The sequence below is a fragment of the Oreochromis aureus genome, linkage group 5 (assembly GCF_013358895.1).
Source record: "Oreochromis aureus strain Israel breed Guangdong linkage group 5, ZZ_aureus, whole genome shotgun sequence".
Lineage (NCBI taxonomy): Eukaryota > Metazoa > Chordata > Actinopteri > Cichliformes > Cichlidae > Oreochromis > Oreochromis aureus.
This window is the reverse complement of record NC_052946.1, coordinates 5,326,624-5,354,550: the sequence shown is the minus strand read 5'-3', so window position 1 is coordinate 5,354,550 and position 27,927 is coordinate 5,326,624. Positions and strand designations below refer to the sequence as shown.

Genomic DNA, 27,927 nt, shown 5'->3' with positions numbered 1-27,927 from the left:
AAATCTTTGAAAAATGTCAAAATTTTATTGCAAGAAATATCCCTGAATGAATTCATCTCATGACATTAGCTTAAATTGTCTTGACTTTAACTTCTTGTCACTAATCTAATGTAAACAACAATCTTTTTCTTTTTCCATTCACTAAACTTTGTTTTATCAAATAAAAAAACTTTATGATGTCGTTGTGACATCATATGACATCATAGGTTGTCATTTTAAAAATATTAAGTGTGTACAGCTTTGTCAATGCTCTTTCATATAATATATTACAAGATCAGATGCGTAGCCAACATAGGTATTCATGCCCCCCAAGGTCTTGTATATTGCTGTGACATTTGATGGCGGTCCATAAGGAACTGTGGGTAATATAAAGTTTTCACTGATTTTCACAGTTGGTGTGACCTTGAACCTGACCAGATTTTTAGCAAAATTAAATAAACTCAAGCTGTTATTGGTATCTATTTTCTCACAAAATTTAAAAATTTAATCTTGAAAACTGTGGACTACTGCACTGCTGACACTAACAGAGACAGAGAGACAAACAAACTGAATCGATTACATACTCCCTCACTGGGGTGAGAAAAATGAAAACACAATAAGTACAGTTCATCATTGACAACAGATCTGACTTTGATATGGTGAGAATCTGCATGAAAGCCTTAACTTATTTTAGATAGCCTCTAACATGTTACATGCTAAAATTAACATGTTGTTGTAAACATCCATTCTGGTAACTCAACTGAAAGCTACATGTACACTACCATTAAACACTGCCACTGATTCCCATCTTTATGCTGTGCTATGTTGCATTACTAAATCCGTTTTTGCCTGATGCTGTCTCCGCTCCAGGGCCCAGTGTGAGGTGGAAGACCATCCAGAGGTGAGGAAACACACCTTTCATCTTCTCAGCGTTCCCTGAATAATCCTGCCCTTAACTCTTCTCTGGATCTGGGCCTCCGCCTACCTGTTCCCCAGCTCCCCAGAGAGTCTCCGACGGGGTGCCGATGTCATGGCGGTGCCCAGTGCCCAAGAGTTTCACTGGCAGAGCCTGGCTCGACTGCCCAGCGGCCGTGTCTATCACACTCTGTCTGAAGTGGGGGGGCAGATGTACATGCTGGGGGGCTGTGACGCTGCAGGAAGGCCATGTCCATCCCTGGAGCTCTACTCCCCAGAGGTAAACAATGTGGACACTGGAGCTGATAGTTTACTGTTTTCTGAGCAGGAATTAATAAACATAAAAAATCTTTCAGTCCGTTAGAGACACAAATACACTTTTTTAAGCTAGAAATAAAACAGATATGAATTTATAAGAAACACGCAAGCATTGAAGAAGTGCAGTAAATACAAAACTGTTTGTTGGGTATGTATCCTGAACTACAGGAGCCATGGACTTCATCTGAACACAGAACTCTAAACTCATTAAAATAGTTAAATACAACCCAGTTCTTTGACAGCTGACATGTCTTCCTCCTCGCAATTTTCAGGGGGACCGGTGGATAAGCTTGCCCCCTATGCCCACTCCTCGTGCTGGGGCAGCTGTGGCAGTTATGGGAAAGCAGATCCTGGTGGTGGGAGGGGTGGGAGAGGACCAGAGCCCTCTGAAGGTGGTGGAGATGTATAACACAGAGGAGGGGAGGTGGAGGAAGAGAAGTGCTCTACGGGAGGCACTGATGGGTGTATCCATTACAGTGAAAGGTATGGATTATACATAAACTGTATGCACCACTGATACTATTACAAATATGCAAGGGGGCAATAATGAGACTAAAAATAGGTGACTAATCAAAACATTATTATTATTATGCATTTTAAGCAAAATTACTTTGTAATGGTTACTGAAAATGATTAGAATATTCCTCCTTAATTGCCCCCTTCCAAACAACTATTCATTGTTATGTAAGACTTGCAACATGCTAGCTTTTACTACAGAGTTTGCACTTGGCCTCAGTTTCATATACTTTTAAGAGCTTTTGACTTCTGTAAAGGTCTTTGGCTTTGCTTGTTTGTCATTTTGTGTTGTAGTACCTAACATGTTCTTCTGTGTATTCTGTTTAATGGTGGCTGGTAAACATCTCATAGCTACGTTGTGACTACATACTGGCAGTAGAGGTTGTATTATTGATCAGGACTGATTGTGAAATGAAATGAAATCAGCAGTTTCAAGGGAAAAACGACAAACAATTAAAAAAAAAATCAAGATTCATAAGTCGGGATTGTACTGTTATGTCTCTTTGTGAGAATATGTACACTCCATGGAAATTGTTGATATTGTAGAACTGTAATAACACAATGATGCCATTTGAATACTAAACCATCCCACTCAGAAAATCTGTAAGTGTTGTTGATTTCAGCTGCAGAGCAGACATGTGAAGAATACCACCAAACACCATCCTGGAGTTAAATGTGTTCTGAACACAGAATTCAGAACACATTTAACACATTTAAATTTTCTCCAAGCTGCCAGGCCACACTGCGTTCTTGGAAAAATTTTGCTGTAACTTTTGCTGCACAAAGAGTCAAACCAAATACTGAAAACAAAAACGTGCATTATATTTTTGATTAGTTGCTGTTTTTCAAAGTGGCCACTGTTAACTTTGATGACAGTTTAGCCCTAGCTGGCCTTATGTTTACCAGTTTCATCAGGTTATCACCTAATAGTTTTCAGTTAACAGGTAAGCTATCTTACGGATCTACCATTAGACAGATACGCTGTGTAACAGTAACTCCTGGAAGCTTTTGGCTTCTTAATGTTTCTGTGTTCATGTGTTGTGTTCTGCTTAGGTAGTGTTATTGTACAGCAAACAGCCCTTTACTGGTGACACATCTGGTGATTTATTCAGCATTCCAGGCAGCAATGTGGTTTAACATTACAATAACCAAAACACGTCACCAAAATACTCTCAGGGCCATTTGGACAGGTAGGATAGTGATGAACAGCAGCTTTAGCTCACCTGGCTGCCACAAGCAAGTGTTCAAAACCCTAACGACACATTTCAGAATGAGTTTATTGAGTCCAGAGTGAAGGAAAAACAACCAATAAGTGCTCAGCATATGTAGAGAACTTGGAGACTGTTGGAAAGGCTCCACATGATGACCTCATGAGACTGAAGAGTGTGCAAAGATGTTTTCAAAGCAACAGCCGGCTGCTTTGAAGAATCAGAAATATAGAAAAGAGCTTTTAGGTTTGTTTACTCTTCTCTCTGCTTTCACTGTTCTGTATTCTGTTTTGATCTTCTTAGTATATCCCTACACTGTAAAAGAAATAAAGAAAAAAAAAAGTAGTGAGCATTAACAGTGAAGTAGGGAACATTAATAAGATCTGTTACAGACATAGACGTACTCCTCATCCTTATTTGGGGTATATAAGTGTGTGTGTGCCATAGAGCAATTTAAAACTTTTTCTGACAGCTTGTATATAAATATACATTAATAGGTCAAATTGCTGATGGCCCTCATTGATCAGCGGGCTGCTCATTTGTCTTGCTTTCAGCTGTGTTTGTTTAAGACGTTCGTGATAGCTGGAGGGTTTCAGCCCAGCTAATCCCAGGGGACATGAGACTGTGCCTTCAGAGTGTACACAGAGGGAGACAGATAACCATTCGCACTCACATTGACACCTCCAGAAACTCTGCAGACTACTCAAATCTGACTCCGGTAGCACGTGGGTACAGTTTTATTACCCACAGGCTGGACACCACAGTAATTAGAACTTTTGCTTAACAGCAAAGCCGGCTGGGGCTTCACAGTTTGCATGAGTTCTCTGCGGGTACTCTGGCTTTCTCACACATGCATGTCCAAAGATATGCATGTTAGGTTAACTGGTAATCTTAAGTCGACTGCAGGTCTGAATGAAAATCATCAGTGTTTGGATGATGGATGTCCAGAGGCTCAGCTCAGTACAAATACGCTCTCCCTGAAACATACAATGAAACACAAACCGGTGAGAAACATCACTCACATGTGGCTGTCTGATCACAGCTGTTTCACAGTCACAGAAAATATGAATGCATTAGCATGTTGGCACAAAATCTCATGTTAAATAAAATAAAGAAAGATACAGTTATATTTTTGAAACAGTGGCTAAGATAACCACTCAACATTCCATTTAAGACAGATTTATTGGAGATTATGTATCGGAATTTCAGGAGCAGGACCACGCCTCCAAACACGCTCCTTCCGGTTGTCATCTATATAGGTTCCCCCAGTTCTGCAAGCTGTTCATTCTCATTTACGTGCCCCACCCTCCCTCCCTACTTGTTCTCAATTCTTTAACTTCATTTCTATTTAGTGCATGGGGATCTGCCCAGCCGGGGAGCTGTCGCCAGTCCCCTTCAAGGCCTTCCCCAAACCGCAGCTCAATTCATGTCAAAGCATTCATCTTTTATCTACTAAAACGCTGTCAAACCTAAAATGAGGACATGGGCCCAGCTAGTGAAACCTGATTTTAGCGTTTGTAATGTGCACTGGTCATCATCAGCCTCTAATCAAGGGAAAGGTGAAGTTATCTTTTGAATAGGTTTTGGCTGAAGGTGATTGTTTTGTGGCTGTATTTGGGTTATGTATGGTCTAAATAGATGTCTAATGTAGGCCGTTATTTAAAGCGTTATTCAGACTAAACAACCCAGTTTTCAATGAGTAATTTGGGGTAAATAAAGGACAGAAAAACTTTCCATCAATGTGTGGTGCCTGCTTGGGTTTTATTTCTGGTGTTGAGTGAGTCACACATATGCCAGGTCCATATGTATGATTGCTACCCTGAATTTAGTTAAACGATAGCAATCTGTCACCTTGTTAATCTCCCAGTTGTCATGTTATCTATTGTCATCAGTGGAGAATAACTTTAATTAAAATTAAAACCAAACATTTTCTGTGCCCCTGTGTAGTTCAAACTCTGAAATTTCATAGGCTATAAAAGAGCTTTGGCTAATTTTATGTGCCTAAAAATGAGTGCAATGAAAACAAACAAGATGCATCCATCAAGAATTAACTGTGTGCAAAGTGTGAAGAAGATAATCAGAGTAGCTGCTCTCCACTGTGAACTTCAGATCAACACTTGAGTACACTTTAATTTTTACCAAAAAGTCGACTCTGTTTTGCTGTCTGAAGTCATTGGAGCGATATTTGGGGGCTCTGATTTATTCCTACATTTTGCAGCTAGTATGAGCGGTCTTCTCAGGGAGCTTCTCTATGACTTTGTGTTCTCCGCTGCATCTGTCAGTGTCCGAGGGAACACAGATAGATGCTGTATACACATAGACTTATTGGCTGTGTATGGGCTCCATTGTGCTGCTCCCTCCATCTCCCTGACCACTTTTCGATCCTCTGCCCTTTGCTCGCACTTTCATCCCCCAGCTCATCCCGAGCAGGTGAAAAAGAGACAGATCGTCTGACAAAATAATCAATAATAGCAAATTAAAACAAATCTGGTATTTCTGAATGGAGCGTCAGCCACCACATTGACTAAATGATGCCATTTTTATTGACATTTGTGGGATCGTTATTTTCTGGATATTTAATAATGAACTTGTGGTAATGAGACATTCTTTTCCCCAAATGAATATGAAGTGTTTTTACAAACTTTCTTCCCCTCTTGTCACTAATGCAGATGCATTGAGGTTAGAATCTGAAGTCAAGTGGCTTTGCATAGAAACACTTGACTAAAGTAAACACACAATAAAAATGCAGATTGCTTCCCTGCAGCTCTTTTCCTCTTCATTTTGACGATTAATGCTGCTTTCTCTCACGCTTCGACACTCGCCTTCGCTTTCGATTCTTATGCTCGGGGTGTCATGCCAAAGTGCCAGACGTGGACTCTTGCATTTTTATTCTACTGCTGTACTTTCTGTCCTTCGTCTGTCAGATTTTCTTGCCTTGTCACAAGCTAACTTCTCATCCATGTCTGCCTGTGGATGAGCAGATTTTTTAGCACTTCATGAAGTGCCCACAAGTTGTTTCCATCAGCTAGGATGCGGTGGAGAAGTGTAGCTTCACTTTTGTAATCATCGTGATATAATGTCTGAAATGTCCTGTCTCTTTACATGTGTCTAGATGGCCGTGCTCTGGCTGTAGGGGGAATGTGTGCGGACCTGCTTCCCCGTAGTATCCTGCAGCAGTATGACCTTCGAAAAGACGTGTGGGCGCTACTTCCTCCCATGCCGACCCCACGCTACGATGCTAACACACATCTGCTTGGCAATAAGCTCTTTGTGGCAGGTACTAACAGACGAGCATAGCTATTATGTCTGCACTTTATTTGTCACTCTAGTAGGCATCTTTTTCTTTACTCTTAAGGTGGCCGTCAGTGTAAGCGACCGTTAAAGGCCTTTGAGGTGTACGACACAGAGACGCGATCTTGGACTACGCTACCCATGATGCCATGCAAACGTTCCTATGGGGGTGTGATATGGGACCCAGCTGGCAGGCTGTGCCTGTTAGGAGGACTGCGGCAGGGCGGGGGACACCAAAGCTCCAAGTTCACCAAGAACGTCAATATTTTTGACACCAACCAAGGTACAGCGCTTGATTGATTTTAACCAGTATGCTAGTTTTTCATTTGGTTTTTCACAAGTAGTAAAAGCAGAAAGAATTCTTGCCATATGCATGTCAGGATTCATTGCATATCAGGACAGATAATCCTGTTAGAACTGCACATCTAGAACACACCAGCTGAAGTTTGAATCTTTCACTTAACTTAAGCGGGGCTCAACTTCAGTTAGGAGCTGAACAGAGAGCAAAACATGAAACAGATCTGAGGGGTTCAAAGGCAAGTATGCGTCATACTCTTTTACATGCAGCTCTGTATCCAAAACTTATCAGGTCGTGAAAGAATAATTCAACATTCTGCAAATTATACATATTTGCTTTCCTTCTGAGAGCCTGATGAAAAGTTCAGTGTTGAAATAGCAATTCCAATCTGTCCTCAAGTCCCTTCATTCCCTCCGTTATCATTTCCCTTATGCGTGCATAGAAAGGAGAAAAGAATATTCTAACCTAAAACATTTGACAGCTGAATGTGTGAAATCTCACCTTTGATTGAACATAATGTCAAAATGACTATGACTGGGGGAAATATTTCTTAATGAACAACATTATATCAGAAATCTGTTAACTCCAGCTTGACAGCAAGACTCCTGCATGCAGTCACTGTGTCACGCTAATGTTCGCCAAGGAATACTTCCAGCATGCTACTTCCTATAGTCATGTTTAAACCAACATGTTGTCATCCCAGGGCATCATTTACTACTGTTCTGTCAGCTGCATCTGGCGTCTCAGACACACACACACACACACACAGTAGGATTGGGCGATTTGCGCTAACCCTAACCCTAACCTATTTGTAACCTTACCCTAAAATCATATTTTAGGCCTCAAAAATGCCTTTAATTCGTGAGAACTGGCATTTGATCCCCACAAGTGACTGTTGGGCCCCCTAAGTATAGTGCCATTCCAATTTCTGGTTCTAAAAAAGACCCAAACACACAGCCACACACACACACACACACACAGACTTACATCAATTTCAAGGTATGTAAAAGTCCAGGCAGGAGTGTGAAATAACACATTTTTCCTTCATAAACTTTTATTCCACTCAAACTATTTGAATTTCAGCACCATGGACAGCTCTAAAACACAACTGTTTTTAATGGTGAACCTACACAAAGTCAGCTGCATGCACTTTAATAACATGCAGGATATAGATCATATGTACACACACACACACACACACACACACAAGATTACTCCATGAAATCTGCAAATCCATTTAGGTTTTGATTAGTTTCTTTTTTTAACTTAACAAATTGTGGTGGTTCTATTAAAACACAAAGTATAGAAATAAAGTTCTGTCAATCAGGCATTTTTGCTTTGTTTTATCCCTTGGACAATGCTATAAATTATTCAGTCAGTTACTCTGACTGCCAAACTGTCAGACTGGAAGGTTGCTGGTTCAAATCCACTGAACAGCTACTGTGAGGTACCCTTCTCTAAACACTGCTCTCTGAGCGCTGGATTGGTAGCTGCCCACTGCTTCACCGAGTGAATGGGTTAAATGCAGAGGACTAAGCAATTTCTTACAGGATTAAAAAGCGTACATTATCATTATTATTATTATTATTATTTTTATTATTACGCTACTTTGAATTTCATAATAATGATAACATTAATGTAATGCATCATTGAAGACTAGCTTGAAATTTGAAAAATCAGGACAGGGCTGTGTTTACCTCTGTGTAGCATTCCCACTTCTTTTAACATCAGTCTGTGAATGTCGGCGACCTGAGGAGAGTATCTGCTGGACTTTTGAACTGAGCCGGAAAAGCTGGACGGTCCCTCTCCTCTTGGAAAATATGAACGTATCATAATTCACATTTTTGACCACACTCGTCTCCATTTACATATTCCTGCATGCACTCTCATCTTGACACTGTCGTTTCTTGCATTCTGTGATTATTGATGGCTTGTGTTTTTGAACATGAAAGCATAAAACAATGATTCCATTGCACTGCTAATGTACTTATATAAAATGCAAATCAAAATTTAAACGCATGCAGTCATGCCTGCATGCTCTGGTTCAAAAATACTGCGCTGTGAAAGGGACACTTCAGACCGTCATTAGTGTCACAGTGGATTCCTTTGTCACACGTTAGGTGATCGCTCAACAGCTCTCCCCACAGAAGGACAATGACCTCCAGACCAAATAACCCTCTCTATGCCAGCCGTGATTTTAACACATGTAAGCGGTACTCCAGGAATCACTGACAGAAAGTTACATCATTTTCAATGTATGTTCACAAACTTTTTATACAAACTTTAAATGAGGGATTGTTGCTTTTCTTATTATACTGCTTGTTGTTCAGCTGCCGCTCTTCATTTGTACTGGAATTATTGGCACCTCTTAATGATCAAATAGCCTTCTACAGACAAGCAGCAAGCCCCATCTCTGCCTGTCTATGAAACTTTCTTAGTGAATGCCATTGATGTGTTTTGTCCTTTAATAAAATTAATCACAAACGATTTTGGATTTTTACATTATTGTTAAAATCCTGTTTTTAAAAGTATACAGTCCGAAGTATGTACTAAAACTGTGGAAATACATCTGAAATACATCTACTTTGTGACATCATGTTGAATTTCTAACAGAGTGTAACTTAAAAATATATAGAAGTAATTTTTACTTGGTGCAATGATCTGACAAACCAGAACATGCCTGGTTAGTTTATTTAGGTCGCTCAGTCAGAGAAGCCTTTTTCAGCGCACAGCTGAAAAGAATATTATTCTTTTTTTTATCTTGTTGTAACTGTGAGAGCATGTAATCTCCTCCTTGAAAGAAATTGACGGTTTCAGCTGAAACAACAAAAACTGAATATCAAGTAGGAAAACCTTAAATTTATGGAATTCACATAGTAGTATTGATGGTATTTTTTGGTAGTCTTCTAATGTCCTGTTTTCGCAAAGGCACCATGAGGTTGTTTCTATTTGCTCAATCTCAAGTCAATCAAACTCTGCCCAAAAAGCTGACCTACGTATATCTATCAAGATAACACTGGTTGAATACACTTTAATTTGTATGGCTGGTTAAAACAGAGCTTGAAAAAAACATTCCCCTCTAAGATACAAGGACAGGACTGAAAATCCTTTACAAAGCAGCCAATGTCCAAAGAAACACCTTCATAAAGCCCGTCTCAGAGATAATTAACCTCCACATCTCTGTATTTAATTTTCTTTTAAATTGTATCTATTTATTAGATTAGATTGAAATGGATGAATGAAGAACTGTTTACTGGAAATAGTTTTGATGATCTGCAGCATGAAATGTCTGATGCCCAAATTGACTGTAAAGTTTTATCCATTTATTTTACATTTTCAAAACTTAAATCAAAGTTTTTATAGTTTAATAGGTGAAGAGGTATACAACAAAACCTATCAAAAGAATATGAAATTCAGTTCAGTTTTATTTATATTGCTCCAAATCAAAACAGTTGCCTCAATGCGCTTTATATATATATATGTTAGGTAAAGACATCTACAGCTAACTATTCTAGTCAAATTTTTTTTGAAGAAGAAAGCACCATCTCTTGGTGACACTCTGCAACTGAGTGAAACGACGTATTTAAAGTGGAAAGTAGATAAGAGGACAGACTCCCAGTGGCTGACTGCTAGCTGACAACTAACAGTCAGGCGGCTGACCTCTGAAAGCAGCAATTTTGATTGGCTGTATCTGTCCATTAAAGTATATTTCCACATTACTCCATAACATGCTCTGCAATGCACTCTCACATAATGAAGAGTTAATAATATAAACCCGGCGCTACAGTACTAAAAGCTAACAGAAATCCCTATCCTAATGAGGACACATAGGATATTTTTTTAGTGTCTACAGAAAACCACAAAACCAACAACAAAAACCTGTTGAAAGCAGAACACACAGACTTTGAAGGCCCCGGTTCCTGGGCTCAACTATACTCTCAGCTTTGACATTCTTCTGGGATCTTTGTTAGCTTTGTGTTATCATGCTGTTTGTCCTCCCTGCACACAAACTGAAATCAGCTGATTGCAGCTGATTTCTGGAGGACCTCTATGTCACAATTAAAATAATGGTAGCTGTAATGTAATTCAGTTACTTCAATACAATAACTTGTTACATTACTGCGTTACTGAAAAATGTAATGGGATTAAAGTAATGCATTCAAACATTACCTTCCATCCGTCCTTCTACTCTCATTTCCTGTCTTTATTTTACTGTTCATCTCGACACTAACAGTGCCAAATAAAAAAGAAATGCTAATTCCTACAGAGCAGAATGAAGACTGGAGGACTGAGCATCGCTTGACTTCAGCTTGATGCATATACATGAGGGATGTTTTCATAGCACTCAGAGGTTTCATCAAGTCTTCTACCCAAAAATAAAAATCATTATCTCGTTTTTGCAATTGCGTCCCTCTTCAATTAGACCCTGCTCTCTTACAAAGCAGTGATTAACATCAACCTCACCGAGCAGATAGCTGGTTTCTTTCCTTGCTTAATTCTGTGCACACTCCATGTCCCCAAACACAGTGACATGACTTATCCCTCTATCCAGCAAAGGCACCCCAGAGTAACAGGTGAACAAATTGAGAAGAGACCGGAAGGAGAAAAGGGAGAAGAAAAATCAATAAGTCATTTTAGACAGCTGGAAAAGTGGTCACACTTTGGGATTGGTCGAATGAAAGCCAAATAAAGCAGAACATGGGCGTGATAATGTTAATGTATGATAATGGGGAGAAAGTTTGCCTTATGTGTGACAGATAGAGGAGGAAAGATGAAAATAAAATAACTTCCAACACACAAACGCTTGATACTGATACAGCCAGACACGCACGCACGCGCACACACACAAACACACACACACACACACACAGACACACACACAGCCATACCCTGTTTCTCCAATCTAATTTTGGTGGAGATGAGATGGGAGATGAGCTGCTGAGGGAGGGTTGGGGATGAGAAGCACTTTAAATTACAAGATCCAGAAACAGATTGCTTTATTATCCATCTGCAGCAGTATCTCTCCACACATACACACACACCATGCAATCTGCTGTCACACAGTGATATTGTATTACTGTTCCATTTCATATTGCCAGTATTAAGACACGCCTGTTAGCGGATGTCGCAATGTGGGCAAGACGCAACAAGTACAAAGGAAATGCAAAGAATGAAGCTGTGGCAAGAAAATTGCCTGAAAATGACACATTTTGGTTTTAGAAAAAATATTTAAGGCGTCAGTTCACCCAAATTCCACCCATGCATTCTCTTCCGCTTATCCTTTTCAGGGGCTGGAGCCTATCCCAGCTGTCTTGGGGCGAGAGGGAGGGTACACCCTGGACAGGTTGCCAGTCTGACACATAGACACAGACGACTATTCGCACTCACATTCACACCTATGAGCAATTTAGAGTTTCCAATTAACCTATCCCCACTAACTGCATGTCTTTGGACTGTGGGAGGAAGCTGGAGCACCCGGAGAGAATCCATGCAAATATGGGGAGAACATGCAAACTCCACACAGAAAGACCCCGCCCTGATGGTGGAATTGAACTCAGGACCTTCTTGCTGTGAGGCAACCATGCTGCCTGAGTAATTTTTCACCCAAATTAAAAATCCAGATACCTTACAGAAACAAGACAATTTCCAAAAGAATTCCAGTCACCCTCCTGTAATCAACTGCTAATACGCACCTGGACCCCATTTTGCCTTTAGGGCTCTCTTGCTATGAGGCAACAGTTTTAACCACTGTGCAGCCCAGTGAGGCTAACATGCTTTAAAAAACCTATTAATAAGCAATACATTTTTACAGTATGTAACAGAATTATGAGCAGATGCCTCTCCAATACGTTCTTTATACTATAGATGGACCCCAGTGTTACAATCTAGAACTGCAGCAGGTTGTGGTAGTCCTTCTCCTGCTGTGCATGTCTCCAAGTAGGGAGACATGAGATGGGACAATGTGGAACTAGCTGGTTAGCAGTGACTGAGGTTTCAAAACAGTATGTTGCTCAGTGGTAAACCAATAGTGTTGTTGTGCTGGATGACTCAAAAAAATAAAAATAAAACACAAAGTCCATGTTCAAGATGAAGAACAGCAGAACAAATAGAAAAGAAAACAGTCTTTTCTATTTTTTGCTTAATATGACTTTGGTGAAATCCCGAGAGATTTAGCTTTGGAGAAAGAGAGTGAGTGAGACTAAAAGAGAGAGAGTGAGTGGTGGTGGTTCAGGAAGCTAGAAAGTGAACAGAGAGAGAGAGTGATGTTAACAAAAACAAAGTGATGAAATCAGAGAACAGAAAGAGAGATGCAGACAGCCAAGATTTAATGTCGTTGCTTTGTTTTTTTAATCCTGCTAGTAAACACAGCTGTCACTACGTCAGTTGACTAATTTGCCTAATCTTTACGGATCTTCACTACAGTACAAATGCAGACATACAAAAACCTGAAGGGAAAAAGTTACTTTGGGTGGAAAAACAACATTCAATTCAATTCAATTTTATTTATATAGCGCCAAATCACAACAAAAGTCGCCTCAAGGCGCTTTATATTGTACAGTAGATAGCACAATAATAAATACAGAGAAAAACCCAACAATCATATGACCCCCTATGAGCAAGCACTTTGGCGACAGTGGGAAGGAAAACTCCCTTTAACAGGAAGAAACCTCCGGCAGAACCAGGCTCAGGGGGGCGGCCATCTGCTGCGACCGGTTGGGGTGAAAGAAGGAAAACAGGATGAAAGACATGCTGTGGAAGAGAGACAGAGATTAATAACAGATATGATTCGATGCAGAGAGGTCTATTAGCACATAGTGAGTGAGAAAGGTGACTGGAAGGAAAAACTCAATGCATCATGGGAATCCCCGGCAGCCTACGTCTATTGCAGCATAACTAAGGGAGGATTCAGGGTCACCTGGTCCAGCCCTAACTATATGCTTTTTAAAAGGAAAGTTTTAAGCCTAATCTTGAAAGTAGAGATAGTGTCTGTCTCCGAATCCAAACTGGAAGTTGGTTCCACAGAAGAGGGGCCTGAAAACTGAAGGCTCTGCCTCCCATTCTACTTTTAAATACTCTAGGAACAACAAGTAGGCCTGCAGTGCAAGAGCGAAGTGCTCTAATAGGGTGATATGGTACTACCAGGTCATTAAGATAAGATGGGGCCTGATTATTTAAGACCTTGTATGTGAGGAGCAGGATTTTGAATTCAATTCTGGATTTAACAGGAAGCCAATGAAGGAAGCCAAAACAGGAGAAATATGCTCTCTCTTTCTAGTCCCTGTCAGGACTCTTGCTGCAGCATTTTGGATTAGCTGAAGGCTTCTCAGCGAGTTTTTAGGACTTCCTGATAATAGTGAATTACAGTAGTCCAGCCTGGAAGTAATAAATGCATGAACTAGTTTTTCAGCATCACTCTGAGACAGGATATTTCTAATTTTAGAGATGTTGCGCAAATGGAAGAAAGCAGTCTTACATATTTGTTTAATATGTGCGTTGAATGACATGTCCTGGTCAAAAATGACTCCAAGGTTTCTCACAGTGTTACTGGAGGCCAAGGTAATGCCATCCAGAGTAAAAATCTGCTTAGATACCATATTTCTAAGATTTTCAGGGCCGAGTACAATAACCTCAGTTTTATCTGAATTAAGAAGCAGAAAGTTAGCGGCCATCCAGGTCTTTATGTCTTTAAGACATTCCTGCAGTTTAACTAATTGGTGTGTGTTACCTGGCTTCATGGATAGATAGAGCTGCGTGTCATCTGCATAGCAGTGAAAATTTATGCTATGTCTTCTAATGATGTTGCCTAGGGGAAGCATGTATAATGTAAATAGAATTGGTCCTAGCACTGAACCCTGTGGAACACCATAATTGACCTTAGTGTCTGAAGAGGACTCTCCATTTACATGTACAAACTGGAGTCTATTAGATAGATATGATACAAACCACTGCAGTGCAGTACCTGTAATACCTACAGCATGTTCTAATCGCTCTAATAGGATATTATGGTCAACAGTATCGAACGCAGCACTGAGGTCTAGCAGGACAAGCACAGAGATGAGTCCACTGTCAGAGGCCATAAGAAGATCATTTGTAACCTTCACTAAAGCTGTTTCTGTGCTGTGATGAGCTCTGAAACCTGACTGAAACTCTTCAAATAAGCCATTCCTCTGCAGATGATCTGTTAGCTGTTTGACAACTACTCTTTCAAGGATTTTTGATATGAAAGGAAGGTTGGAGATTGGCCTATAATTAGCTAAGACAGCTGGGTCTAGAGATGGCTTTTTAAGTAAAGGTTTAACTACAGCCAGCTTGAAGGCCTGTGGTACATAGCCGATTATTAGAGATAGGTTGATCATATTTAAGATCGAAGAATTAATTAATGGCAGGACTTCTTTGAGCAGTTTTGTAGGAATGGGGTCTAAAAGACACGTTGATGGTTTGGAGGAATTAATTATTGAAGTTAACTCAGAAAGATCAATTGGAGAAAAAGAGTCTAACTTAACATCGATGGTACTAAGAGTAGCTGTAGATAATATTACATCTGTGGGATGATTATTGGTAATTTTTCTCTAATGATAAAAATTTTATTTGTGAAGAAGTTCATGAAGTCATTACTAGTTAACGTTAAAGGGATGGTTGGCTCAGTAGAGCTCTGACTTTTGTCAGCCTGGCTACAGTGCTGAAGAGAAACCTGGGGTTGTTCTTATTTTCTTCAATCAGTGACGAATAGTAAGATGTTCTGGCTTTGCGGAGGGCTTTCTTATAAAGCAGCAAACTATTTCTCCAGGCTAAATGATGATCCTCTAAATTTGTGACACGCCATTTCCTCTCCAGCTTACGAGTTATCTGCTTTAGGCTACGTGTTTGAGAATTATACCACGGAGTCAGGGACTTTGGATTTGAGGCCTTAGTTTTCACAGGAGCTACAGTATCCAGAGTCGTGCGTAGTGAGGAGGTAAAATTATTAACAAGATAATCGACCTCTGTCGGAGTAGCGTTCAGATAGCTGCTCTGCTCTATGTTGGTACAGGGCATTGAAGATGATAACAGTGGGTGGATTATATTCTTAAACTTAGTTACAGCACTTTCAGAAAGACATCTACTTTGATAAAGTCTACTCTCCACTGCTGTGTAATCAATTATTGTAAATGTAAATGTTATCAGGAAATGATCAGACAGCAGAGGGTTTTCAGGAAACACTGTTAAATATTCAGTTTCTATGCCATACGTTAAAACAAGATCTAGAGTGTGATTAAAGTGGTGGGTGGGTTCTTTTACATTTTGAGAGAAGCCAATTGAGTCTAGTAACAGATTAAATGCGATGTTGAGGCTGTCATTTTTAGCATCTACATGGATGTTAAAATCACCCACAATAATTATTTTATCTGAGCTGAGCACTAAATCAGATAAAAAGTCTGAGAAATCAGAGAGAAACTCTGTGTAAGGCCCAGGTGGACGATAGATGATAACAAGTAAGACTGGTTTCTGAGTTTTACAGCTGGGGTGGACAAGGTTAAGCATCAGGCTTTCAAATGAATTAAAAGTCTGTCTTGGTCTTTCGTTAATTAATAGGCTGGTGTGAAAAATTGCTGTCACACCGCCCCCTCGGCCTGTGCTTCGGGATTTCTGGTAGTTAGAATGACTCGGGGGTGTTGATTCATTTAAACTAACATACTCATCCTGCTGCAACCAGGTTTCTGTAAGGCAGAGTAAATCGATTTGTTGATCAATTATTAAGTCATGTACTAACAGAGACATCTGTGGGCTTCTCAGCCTGTATATGAACCATCCAATCAGCTTTTCAGCTTCAGCTTTATTTATATCACATCCGTTGACAACAACTTTGTAAGGTGCCTGTTCACTTGGCGATGGTGGGGAGGAAGAACTCTCATTTAAAAGGAACTGAACCAAGGTCAGGGAGGCTCAGCCATCTGCCATGGGCCAGTTAGAACGGTGAGGAGAGACGGTGGAAGGAGACAGAAAAGAGGACATAAAAAGAGCACTGAAATGAGATTTATTAATATTTCTAGTAGTAGTAGGTGTGGCCTACACCTTTTTCTATGTTTGTTTGATTCCTACTGTCACTTATAAAATGTTATTAAATAATACAGTTTATATAACGCACACTAAAACATTCTGAATGTCTTTGATTTAAAGTAGTTTGGATACTAATTGCAATTTATATTCTGACTACACTCTACCCTTGTGTGTATAGTACTTTTTATTGAATTTTATTTTATTTTTTGTTTAGTTTAGTTTAGTTATTTATTTATTTGTGTGTGGGGAACTCAAAAAGTTAAAATTTCATTGCTAAGCACCACTGCTGTGCGGCATACATGACAATAAAACTCTTGATTCTTCCTAAATTAACCAAATAATAAGTCAAGATTTGTGCGTGAGTCTTCACAAACGGTAGAAGTTTAAATCTTCAGTAAGCACAAAAGCTGTGAGCTACAGATAAACCTCAGCTGGTGTTTCAGTGTGATTGAAAATTTCAAATTGAGTTGCTTTTCTGTTGCAAACCTTCAGCTGGAATAATGAATTCTGCTGCTTTTACTGCATCTAAGAAAAGCAGCACTTTCCTTTGTTCTGCTAAAGCTCGTACAGCTCAGGCAACATGAACAATAACCACAAATGATGCAGTCCCCCCGAGACCTACTTATAACAAACGAACTCCCATGTTGTGAATTTGATTTATGTCCCGCTTGAGATTTTTTTTTTTAAAAAGGGACTAAAACATAACAAAGCAGATGGAATGAAGCAGAAATGAGAATAGAGCAAAAGTGGACTGCCTTCTTAGACCAGCTTGTAATTATTAGAAATGACAGAACATCATAGTGAGATACATTCTGTCCAAAAGGATCATCTCTGTAAGATTGTCTGTAAGTCTGTAAGATTTCACACGTGACACACGCAATCTATCAAAGAGTGAGAACCAATCACCATCCCTTTCTAGTTTTAATCATGAAGGACAATTATAGAGGAGAGCCACAGACGAAATTACCACCACACAGACTACAAAGCCCAGTCTTCAGAGAATCGCTTCATCTCCTTCATTCCATTGTCTCACTCTCTCTCTATCTGAAATCCTCTCTCTGTGTTTTCTTTCTCGTTCTCGCCTCTTTATTCTCCTCTGCAGTCTCCCACCAGAGGAGAATAATGCATGCTGGTGTTTTCCCCGCATCCTACAAAGAAAATCTTGGCGTGAAGACTTGTGTAATCCCTCCAAAGCAAATAGGAACGAGGCCTGCAGTTACAGCTCAGTCTCAAAGGATCGAACCACAAGTCTGTAGACGGATGTGTTGACACAGCTGTAATTTAAAGACAAAAATCCAGCCTGCAACACTGTAAGCACTCTTTGAAAATCAGCTATTACTGTCTGAATTCTTTCTAGATTGATGCATGTTTTTATGAATACAAATATAGAAGAAAACATCAAAGACGAGGTTATAGAACTGCCCTTTTGTAATGAAGTCTTTAACAGCAGATCTAGTGCAGTGACGAGAGATATTTTAATCCAACCGCTAAAAATAAAAAGCAGACACAGGAAATGCACTGTGCTCTGTAGTGGCTCATTTTCTTTTCATTTGGCCATTAATTGAAATTAGCCCAAGTTTTGTAAAGAAGATTTACATATCACTACATGAGATTGTTTTGCTGTCATACAGCGCTTTTGTTATATAATACTTCAAAATACATCCTACAAAAATGACCCAGTATAACTGGACTAAATTACCACCAATTACCAAAATAACTAATCTTCTTAAGGTATAGTTTAATCAAAAGACTCTGTTGCTGCAGCTTAAATGTCGATGATACGGAGCATACATGCAGAATCTTTCACAATGCAAAAATCAAGCAGTTTTTAGATATTGCTTTGGACAATTTCTGGTGAATCAAGTCAGCATATTTTCCACAACTGTCCTCTCTCACATGCAGCAAACAGCAGGAAATAATCTGCTTCAGATGTCTTTGCACTGGTAGGGTTGGTACAATACTAGAATATCAAACCCAGTACCAACGCTTATAAGACTACTTGATGCCATTTTGACACCACAGGGGAAAAAATGTTTTTTTCTTAATACATAGATAAAAATGGTAACTGGTCTGGATATTATATGGCATTTTTCTACTTTCGTGGAGAACTCAAAGCACTTTTTACAACATGCCTCGTTCACCCATTCATACAATCACTTTTTTCTATGCCTAAGTGTTGTCTATCTAACGTTCAGACTTCAATGATCGAAGAGCAACTTTCTTGCCTGAGGATTGTCTGGCATGCTGCCACGGAGCAGCCAGGAATCAAACCACCAACTTTCCAATCACTGGATGACCTGCTCGACCTCCTGAATACAGCCAAACCACCAATAACAAGAATGTCAGTCACAGGACTGTACTTAAGTTGTCTGACATAGTGTCAAAAAAACAATAACATAAGTACAGCCCAAAAGAATAAAATAAAATAACAACAACCTGAAAAAACAATATTGTGAGGTTGTCAGAGGTTGTCCCGTGCTCGTCATGTCTCATTGCTGATCAAATAGAGTTGGTAAGGCTGTCGTTTCTGTCTGGTGGCTGGGAGAGTTTTTTCTGCCTCAGTCTGGTACTTAAAGAGAAACATAACACTGTAGACACATATAACTGTATTATCCTGTTAAATGAACACTGGCTATTAATCGTACTACTTTAATAATAATAGATTGCTAGTGTGACTGTCAGTAATTGCTGGCTACTGTTATTGTATGTCAGCTGGAGGAGGCAGAGGCGCCACTCTTGATATCAATACTGTTGCAAATAAGTATTTAATCCAGTAGCTGTTTCTAGTCTTGATTAGTACCTGAGTATCAATGGTTTCAGGAAGAAAGCTCAGTTAGGCTATTGAAATTTGCACTGACTTTGTACTGGGGAGCTGGAACACTAAAGCTCCATTAACATCTGATCCAAGTCTGTTGGACATTTGTGTTATGAAATGACTCACATACAGCCTAAAAGCTGTGATTGTGTGTGAACATTTCTTAACAAGCAATTTGATAATAAGCGACATAAAGAAGCTAAAGTAACATTGTATGTCTGCTTATTATGCATCACATTATTCAACATTACAACCACGTTTTGGTGGTTTTAACCTGATTCCTGACTATAAATAACTTCTGGGATTTTTTGAATTGCACAGATGATGTTCAACACCAAGACAGGATTTTTTGCTGTGGAGAAAACAGAACAGAGTGGACGGCCAGCTGTGATCTCTGCTCTGTTCCCTTTAGTTTAACTTAACCAGGCTGGAAAGAGAAGCACGGCTCTTCATTACACACTGCTGCAACACACAGGAAGACTCACCATCTGGCTTCTTATCTCATTTTCATTCTCTACCTCTGTTTGTCGCTCTCGACCTTGTCTCTACCTCTTAAAAAGATTGAGTAGGAAGAAAGGGAGAGAGAGAGAAAGAAAAATGGTAAGAACAAGGCAATGTGGAAGAGAAGGTAAAGAAGGAGAATGGGGAAAAAACAAGTGCAAAGAAAAAGCAGAGAGAGAAGAAAGGTGAGATAGACAAAGATAAAGTGTAAGACATTCCTTTTCTCTCCTGTTCTGTCTCTATCTTTAATTCTCCCTCGCTTTCCTTCACTCCCTAATGAAGTTATCTGTCTTCCTCTGTCACTGTTTTCTCCTGTCTGGGTTTTCTTCAGATAAACAAAGCTTGGCAGAAACAAAGCCTGAAAGTAAAATGAGAAGTTTTTGCAGAATCTGTTGGGGAAAGAGAAACATTGTTTTCATGGCTGAATTTCCATTTCCTGTTACTATCAAGTACACATTTTATCATCGTGAGTGCCTCAGATGTCACTTCCACATGCCAACCACATCAGACAGCACTGAAGACAACACTGTCAGTCTTAGGTTTTGGTGATTAAGGAGATTAAATTGTAAAGTCTTTCCCACCTGTGGCCTGTCTGATGATTTTTAATGTTGTTACCAATATTTTAGGATTAAAGCTGCCAATAGCTGTTTGATGGTGGATAAGAATTAGCGCTCAATTAACCCTGCACCTGCGTTCAATTCCCAGCAGTGAGGCTTCAGTTTTGGATGCAGTGGTGTTATTGACACAATCAAAAAAAATGTGTACGTCCAAAATGCTGACTCTAAGTCATTTGATTACATGTAATTTTGTTACATAAGTAATAAATGTTAAATTTAAAAAGGATCTGGTTAAATAGTCTGAATGATTAGTATACATTCAGACCATACCAACCACAATTATAAATATATGTGTAGATGGTAAATGGACTGATTCTTATATAGCGCTTTTCTACTCTCCTGGAGCACTCAAAGCGTTTTATACTACATGCCATATTCAGTGTTTTCAGTGCTTTCTAACTAACATTATTACTCCAATGGATGCATCGGAGAGCAACTTGGGGTTAGTATCTTGCCCAAGGATATTTGGCATGCAGGCGGGGAGCTAGGGATGGACCCACCAATGTTCCGATCAGCAGATGACCTGCTCTACCAACCTCCTGAGCTACAGCCCGATAAGGCCTCCTAGATGCACTGAGGACTGAAGCAGAACAAAGTCTCCCAGCAACTTGAAAGCTAGGCAACGTACCTTACCAACTCTGCAGTGAAATATGATGATATGACGGCTATCTGATGGTTTGCCAGGTTGCTGTCGAGTGGATGTTGGAGCTGTGAATCACTGCATGTGGTTCCCTAAAGGAGTATTCCCAAAATTTGCGACCATGTTTCCAGCAGCGTCAGCCCAAATGATAAATGTTTTTTCTTTTTGACTTTTTCAGTGTCCTAACACACATTCAACTAGAGTCCCTCCCAACATTATTTTGACCCTCCTTTTTTCCCTTCCTGTACTTTGAATTCGTTATAACCTTTTTCTGTCCTTGCTACCTGTGTGTGTGCGATCCTTGTCCTGGCTGCAGCTGCCTTGTGGGTGACCTGTTTGGGTAGGTCATCCTCTGAAGACTCAGCAGCATCCTATCTCGCTGAAGGTGGACTACGGTGCCACCAGACTTCACCTCATCTACTTTATGAACTTGTGCACACACACAAACATGCTCACCCCAGCTGTCGCTTGTTATCCTTTCCCTTTTTTCAGGCACCTGGCTGAAGTCAGAGGAGACAGTGGCGATGAAAACAAAGAGAGCTGACTTTGCTGCTGCCTTCCTGCGTGGACGGATGGTGGTCGCAGGAGGACTTGGTAAGAAAGATGAACTGCAAACTAATTTCTGCTGATCAGCTTGATGGAAAAACCTACACACAAGGATTTGATGATTTGTAATCACTTTTTACTGCCTGAACGCTTTGGATTGCTGGGCTTTTAGATAATCTGAATAAATTATCAGTGGCAGTTTTGTAAACTAAGCAAAATCCTGAAACTTCTCTGTAAACATGAGCTTCCCCCTGAGAAATCTCCTGCATACCAGCAAGTATAACAAGGCCTCACAAGCAAGTTCAAACATTTGATACATTTCACTGTAACAATCAAGAGAAGATTATTATCTCCATTTGCAGTAATGTATACTGTAATTTATACTGGCATGGTTCTCTTATGGGACCTCCATGCCCTTCCACATGCATAAATGGAAAGCCAAATACCAGGACAGCAGTAAGAAGATCCCAACACAGTACAGAGCAGCCATCAGTGACACAGATATGACATTTAGTCAGAAACAGAATGAAAGGAGATGCTGGGATGGATGTGGGTTGCAGAGTGGCTTGCAGACTAAATACATTTTAGTCTTCGGTTTGTAAACTGGATGTATAGAGGACTAGAATAAAGCATAGAGATGATTAGCTGAGCTGTTCTTATCCATTCTTTAGGTCATGAGCCTTCAGCACTAGACACTGTGGAGGCCTTTCATCCTCAGAAGAAGAAGTGGGAAAGGTTGGCTCCAATGAACCACCCCAGATGTTCTGCCTCTTCTATCGTCATCAGAGACCGCCTCCTGGTAGTGGGAGGAGTCAACCAGGTACACATGGACTTAGTATAAGTGGAAGGGTTATGTATAGTCTGAAGAGTAAACCAGAGAATAATTGCATTACCTCACCGCTGAACAATCAGGACAGCTGTTGGTATCCATGGTGACAGATGCTGTCTCTCATAAGCAACCCACAGTTCACCTGTTTATTTGTTTCTAAACCTCAGCAAGCAGCTGTGATTTCATGCTGAGTGGCACTGTGGTGAAGGACTAGTGAGGAGTGATACGTTCTGAAAAGGACCTTAACAGTCTGACTACCTGCTCACTGCACATCTGTCCCATTGAGATCGAGCCTCTGCTGATCTGAGCCTGCTTTACACACAATAGCTGTAAGTGGGCTGAAAATAACATCCTCACTCACACTGGTATTATTAGCAGATTCCCTATCCAGTTAAAAAGATCTTTATTTGCATTTCCATGCATTCTTCTTCTTGTCAAAACTTGGTGACTACATTACCCACAATGCAGCCATTTTTTTTGCTTTTCCTTCTCCGGTGGCATCACCTGAGGACATTTGTCACACTTCACGCAGCTCCCTCTGGGGCCTCAAATTACTTTTTACAAAGTTTTTCCACACATGCAGTAGTACTCCTTGTTACCTGTAAACAGACTTTGATGTGTAAAAGCTCTGGAGTTTCCCTTCGAGCTTTATAAAAAGCCTTTTTTGAAGTAATGTGAAAAGAAAAACAAGCAGATCTCTGTTGTGTGTAGGTTCTGAATTCAAATCCACAAACAGCAGCAAAAGCTCCCCTGGCAGGAACTCCACTGCTTAAATAGTGAAAGCAGAATTTCACTATTTAATATCAGGTTCATAGTGAATGAGCTCACTGCCTTAGAGGCCTAGAGACCAGTCAGCATCCCCCTGGCAACCTTTTGTTAAGTGGTTGCTGTCTGTGACAAGGTGAAATAAAAACCTCCATCTGATTGCTTTGGTTGTTATAGGACTGCAGTGTTAACTTGTAGTTTGCATGAAAGATGCAGACCGGACAGACCTTTTACTCTTCAAGCTGTATTGGAACTTGAAGACATTTGACACACGACGGAAACAGAGCATGTAGAACTTCACTGTAAAAGTAAAACCGACATACTTCACTTGTGAAATTTATCTGAATTTCATAAGTTGGGCTGCACCCCACACACTCTACTTCGAATGATGCATCTATTAATTAACGTCCATTTATTTTTGTTTCACTGCTCCATCCTCCCTCCCCTTTTTCTCTGATGTCACCGTCTCAGAGGAATTGCAGGATCTGTCATCCACATTTGGGGTTGGGATCCTCGGTAGTGAAAAGGCTGACCCACCTCTAGGCCTGTGTGACCGGGGCCTAACTCTGTATTTAACAAGGAAAAGGTTTAGTTTTCAAACACCACGAATCTATTAATATGGAGTACAGAGCACAGCATGCATTTAAATGTAGTTTTAGTTTAGCGGTGTTATATTACATCACATCCTCCACTAGTATTTATTTGACTTTTAAATAATCTCTCTGAGAATATATGTAGACTCCAAATCAGTCAACCTCTGTTAATATGAATAAGAAAACAGTATTAGTTGATAATAAGCAAATGTACACTGCACATTAATGGGAACCATTTGTCAGTGGAGCAGATTGTGAGATTCAGTATTCAGCATTTTTCCAATTATTTCCAGTTAAACAGCAGTGCAGTGTTTTTCCTGCGTAGAGAAAGACCTAAAAGATGTTTTAGCAGAACCAAAAACCACCAACACTGTCTTTTTGATAACTAGTTTTTTTTATTGTATTTTTGATGTATTCAAGTATAAAAGACAGCAAGACACATGGATAACTGTTAAAAGTAATACACTCACTGATCGACACAAAATGACTGATTTGCATGTGCAGTCACGCTCCTGTCCCCCCCATTGGAAGGCCAAGTCCGATCTGGAAAAAGGCCAGAGTATTACTTCTAACTATTTACCTTTAAAATAAATGCATCTCTTGCTTTGTCACCAGTTTGTGGTCCTGAGTAGTAACCTGCTCTGTAAAAGCAGCTCCAATTCACGAGTGATAGCCTGTCAACACTGAAGTGGACCGTGCTACCAGCAGGCTAAGAGGAGCGGACATGTCTGCTGAAGGTATTAAGTTTATTTCAGGTGAGGGAGGAGGAGGGTCAGGTAGCAGTCAATAACAAATTTATAGTCAACACAGTCGTATCTATTTCTATGATGACAAGTATGCCCAGTTTCCAGGTCACGCTTGGAAAAGGTTAAACTCAAAATGGCATGGTAGTTAAAGACATTGATCAGTTTTGACCATTTGATTAAATCCTGGATGGAGGAGATAGGATCTGGAAAGAGTATATTTAATAAACATAGCATATCACTAAATGGAAGAAGGGGCACATTATGTCAGTGAAGGCAGGCCAACAACAGCAGAGCCACATCATCAGCAGTTTCATACCTGCAGTCCAAGCTGCACCATCTGCTGGCAAGAACAAGCGGTGCTTCAGTAGCAGCACATACACAAAGTTCAAGCCAGCATCATATATGCTTTCAACTGTTTCAACAGTCCATGCATCACCAGATCTGATGAGGAGCTGCAGCTCTATGTAAAGTCCTGTCCTCTTCTACGTACTGAAAGTTTAGATTTAAATGTATGCTTCCGATTCAGTTAATAGATGAAGAGAATGACAATGAAACAACACAACAGCACAAGTGCTTCATACACAGCCACAGAAATAAGCACTAAATACTCCTCAGACCAGCTGACTCAACTCACTAAAACTAAAGCAGCAGCACATAAAATCATCTTAGTTAGTTTTTGTTTATTTTTCTTCATTTTTAGTGTTTGTTTTTAGCTACTAGCACTAAAAACTGAGGGTTTTATTGCTGTGTTGAAATTGTGGACCAGTCTAGAGATGAATTCATTCACACATTTCCAGACGCTGTCAGTCGTTGATTGACAGATTCGAGTGATTTAAGAAAGTCAGCCTGTACATAGGAAAATGGAGCACTGTGTAAAACTGTAGGAGGGGTTTTGTCTCTAAAATGTCTCTTACCCAGTTTTGTAAGTGCAAGCTGAGCCTTAGCTAAACAGTGTTTCTGTTTAGTTACCAATTACCTGAAAGTGCAAATGGTTCATCCATGTGACAGACAATATTGGACATTTTAGAAATTGTGACACCTCCAAAAATATTTACTGAGAATGGGAAGAAAAGCAGAGTAAATTATTACATTTAAGTCAGGGGCCGTATGTGTATTTTAATTTATTTCATACATCTGAATTCAGTGTCTATGGAGACATCTCTTCAGCCTTTGACGGCCAGTCTTTTCTTTCAGGTTCCCAGTTCGGCGCACGAGATCCTCTACGTTAAAGAAGAAGAGTATCTGTAGCCTGTAGTAACTGACGCCCAAATGACCGCAGATGAGCCGTGATTCCATGTCCTCCTTCCCGAACACCCGTCGTGACTGTAGTGCAATATTTAGGAAGCATCACAAACACTGAGAAATGAGTGCAAGTCTGGCTGCCTGATGTAATGTATCGGATAACACTGCCCCCTGCTGGGTGTAACTGGCACTGAGCCCCACATGTCAGCACACAGATGCACAATGGAGGAGCTGGCTCTTTCTTTTTACCGAGCTGATCCTTGATACCTTTATGTATGCAACACTTCTGCATTGTACACTGTAGTGCATACTTGAGGATGGAACTATTTTGTAGCTATCGTGTCTATTCCTGTGGACAGAAGATATGTGGAAAATGTATTTATATTGCATATATAGTGCTGTCATATCTGCATTCATTTTATTTACGTGTAGCTTGCCGACTATTGAGCAAGGGTAGATTTTAATTTAGCTAAATGACACAACTGCAATCCTTATCTCTGATTTAATATGATCTAGAAACAGTTGAGTGTTTGGTTAATAAAATATTCAGTAACAACATTTGCACTGAATCAGTCAACACTGAGTGGGAGCTTTGCCTTCAATTATTTCTAGTGTAATGTGTTGTAGTAATTACACTTAGAATGCTGTAATAAAACTCCTCTGTGCTGTAATAGTGCACATTTGTGACCAGATGTAACACTTTGCATCCATGAAATGAGACTTGTGTTAAATAACCGTGTTTTTTGTGGTTAAACTAATTACTGAATTGCTGTTATAAGCAAAGGAAGGAATCCTGTGGGACTTACAGGCTGATTGTAGACGTTTTATTCCTGCAGCAATACACTTTCCCTGCGTTTTATAATGTATAACGTGCTGTGCAGTAATATTGTAGTCGTCTCACTCAGGTTATGTTCTAGGTTGACTTTTGTTCGTCTGTTCTTGTAGCTACAACTAAATAATTTCTTTGGTTCTGTGACAGGTGATTAATTTGGGAGTTTTTATATTCATTGTGATGACAGTTCAGCCTTTGCAAAATGTTATTTCAGTCTACACCGTGATCATCATCAGTCCTCGTTCCTACACCATACTGTAAACATGTCATATTGTTATATTCAGTGAAATAAAAGTTTGTATTACACTTTTTTCCCCACAAGATGGCAGAGGTGACACATCATTCTGAGTCGTTACGCACTTTCACTCTGCCTACAACACATTACAGCTGCATCACAGGCGGTCGAGGTCCATTTGTTCATAGAGACACGTTAATAGCCTCTTGACATTTAAAAAAATATTTATTTGCTGTTAAGAAATCTATTTCACTTTTGTTCAGTTAAAATGACCAGAAACACTGTTGATAACGTGAGCATGCATATGTTTGCTGCACAGCCACAGTGCAGATATCCTTAACACCCATAGAAATGCTTTGAAATTCATTGTGTTTTGGTGGAGCTGCATTTTTCTTCTTTTTTTTAAATTGTATAATGATTCCTATTACTGTTGAGCCTCTTTGAATATTTCCACGTGTGTTTGTGTAATTGTGATTATGTAACTAAAATAATGAAATACAGTTATATATTATATTGTTTACTATATTTAATAAGACTTAGGTTAAGTTTTTTGCACCATTGGACTAACAATGACAGCAGCAGTCAAGAACTAGACAGTGTGATACAGTGATTCAGGGTAAAGAAGATCTTTAGCATATGAAGTATAAGGTGTCGACCCTAGCTTTATCCCCGACCAATCAGAGGATGTCATTTTGGTTGATTGCCAATACTTCTCCCAAGTCTTGGCAATCAGGGAACAAAGGAAATAATCAGTCTAATTAAACACTCACAGACAAACAAGATTAAGTCTGATTAAGTCTGTTTTGCCTGTCTTCAAATACAGTTAGGTTTTAGATTTAGAGCTCAGGTTAAAGTAAAAGGTAAACCTTATATCTTGACTGTTTTCACAGGAAACAAAAGAACAAGAAAAAGCCCTTATCTTAATGTGGGGACAATGTGACTAAAAAAACATTGTATGACACCTGACATAAGCTGTCCCCTGGTGAAGGGAGCCAAGCAAAGC

The 27,927-nt window shown here is 39.8% G+C and overlaps 1 protein-coding gene across 1 annotated transcript in view; it reads left to right on the top strand.

Annotated features, from left to right (window-relative positions):
• Positions 1-27,003, top strand: part of klhdc8a (kelch domain containing 8A) — a 67,886-nt gene extending 40,883 nt beyond the window's left edge. Inside the window, exons 2-9 of the mRNA XM_031744427.2 lie at positions 850-880; positions 976-1,174; positions 1,485-1,695; positions 6,049-6,213; positions 6,292-6,510; positions 21,629-21,730; positions 22,354-22,502; positions 25,810-27,003. Coding sequence (XP_031600287.1) covers positions 1,010-1,174; positions 1,485-1,695; positions 6,049-6,213; positions 6,292-6,510; positions 21,629-21,730; positions 22,354-22,502; positions 25,810-25,863 — 1,065 coding nt within the window. The 5' untranslated portion in view covers positions 850-880; positions 976-1,009 and the 3' untranslated portion in view covers positions 25,864-27,003. The remainder of the gene's footprint in view (positions 1-849; positions 881-975; positions 1,175-1,484; positions 1,696-6,048; positions 6,214-6,291; positions 6,511-21,628; positions 21,731-22,353; positions 22,503-25,809) is intronic.
• The last annotated feature ends 924 nt before the right edge of the window (positions 27,004-27,927 follow it).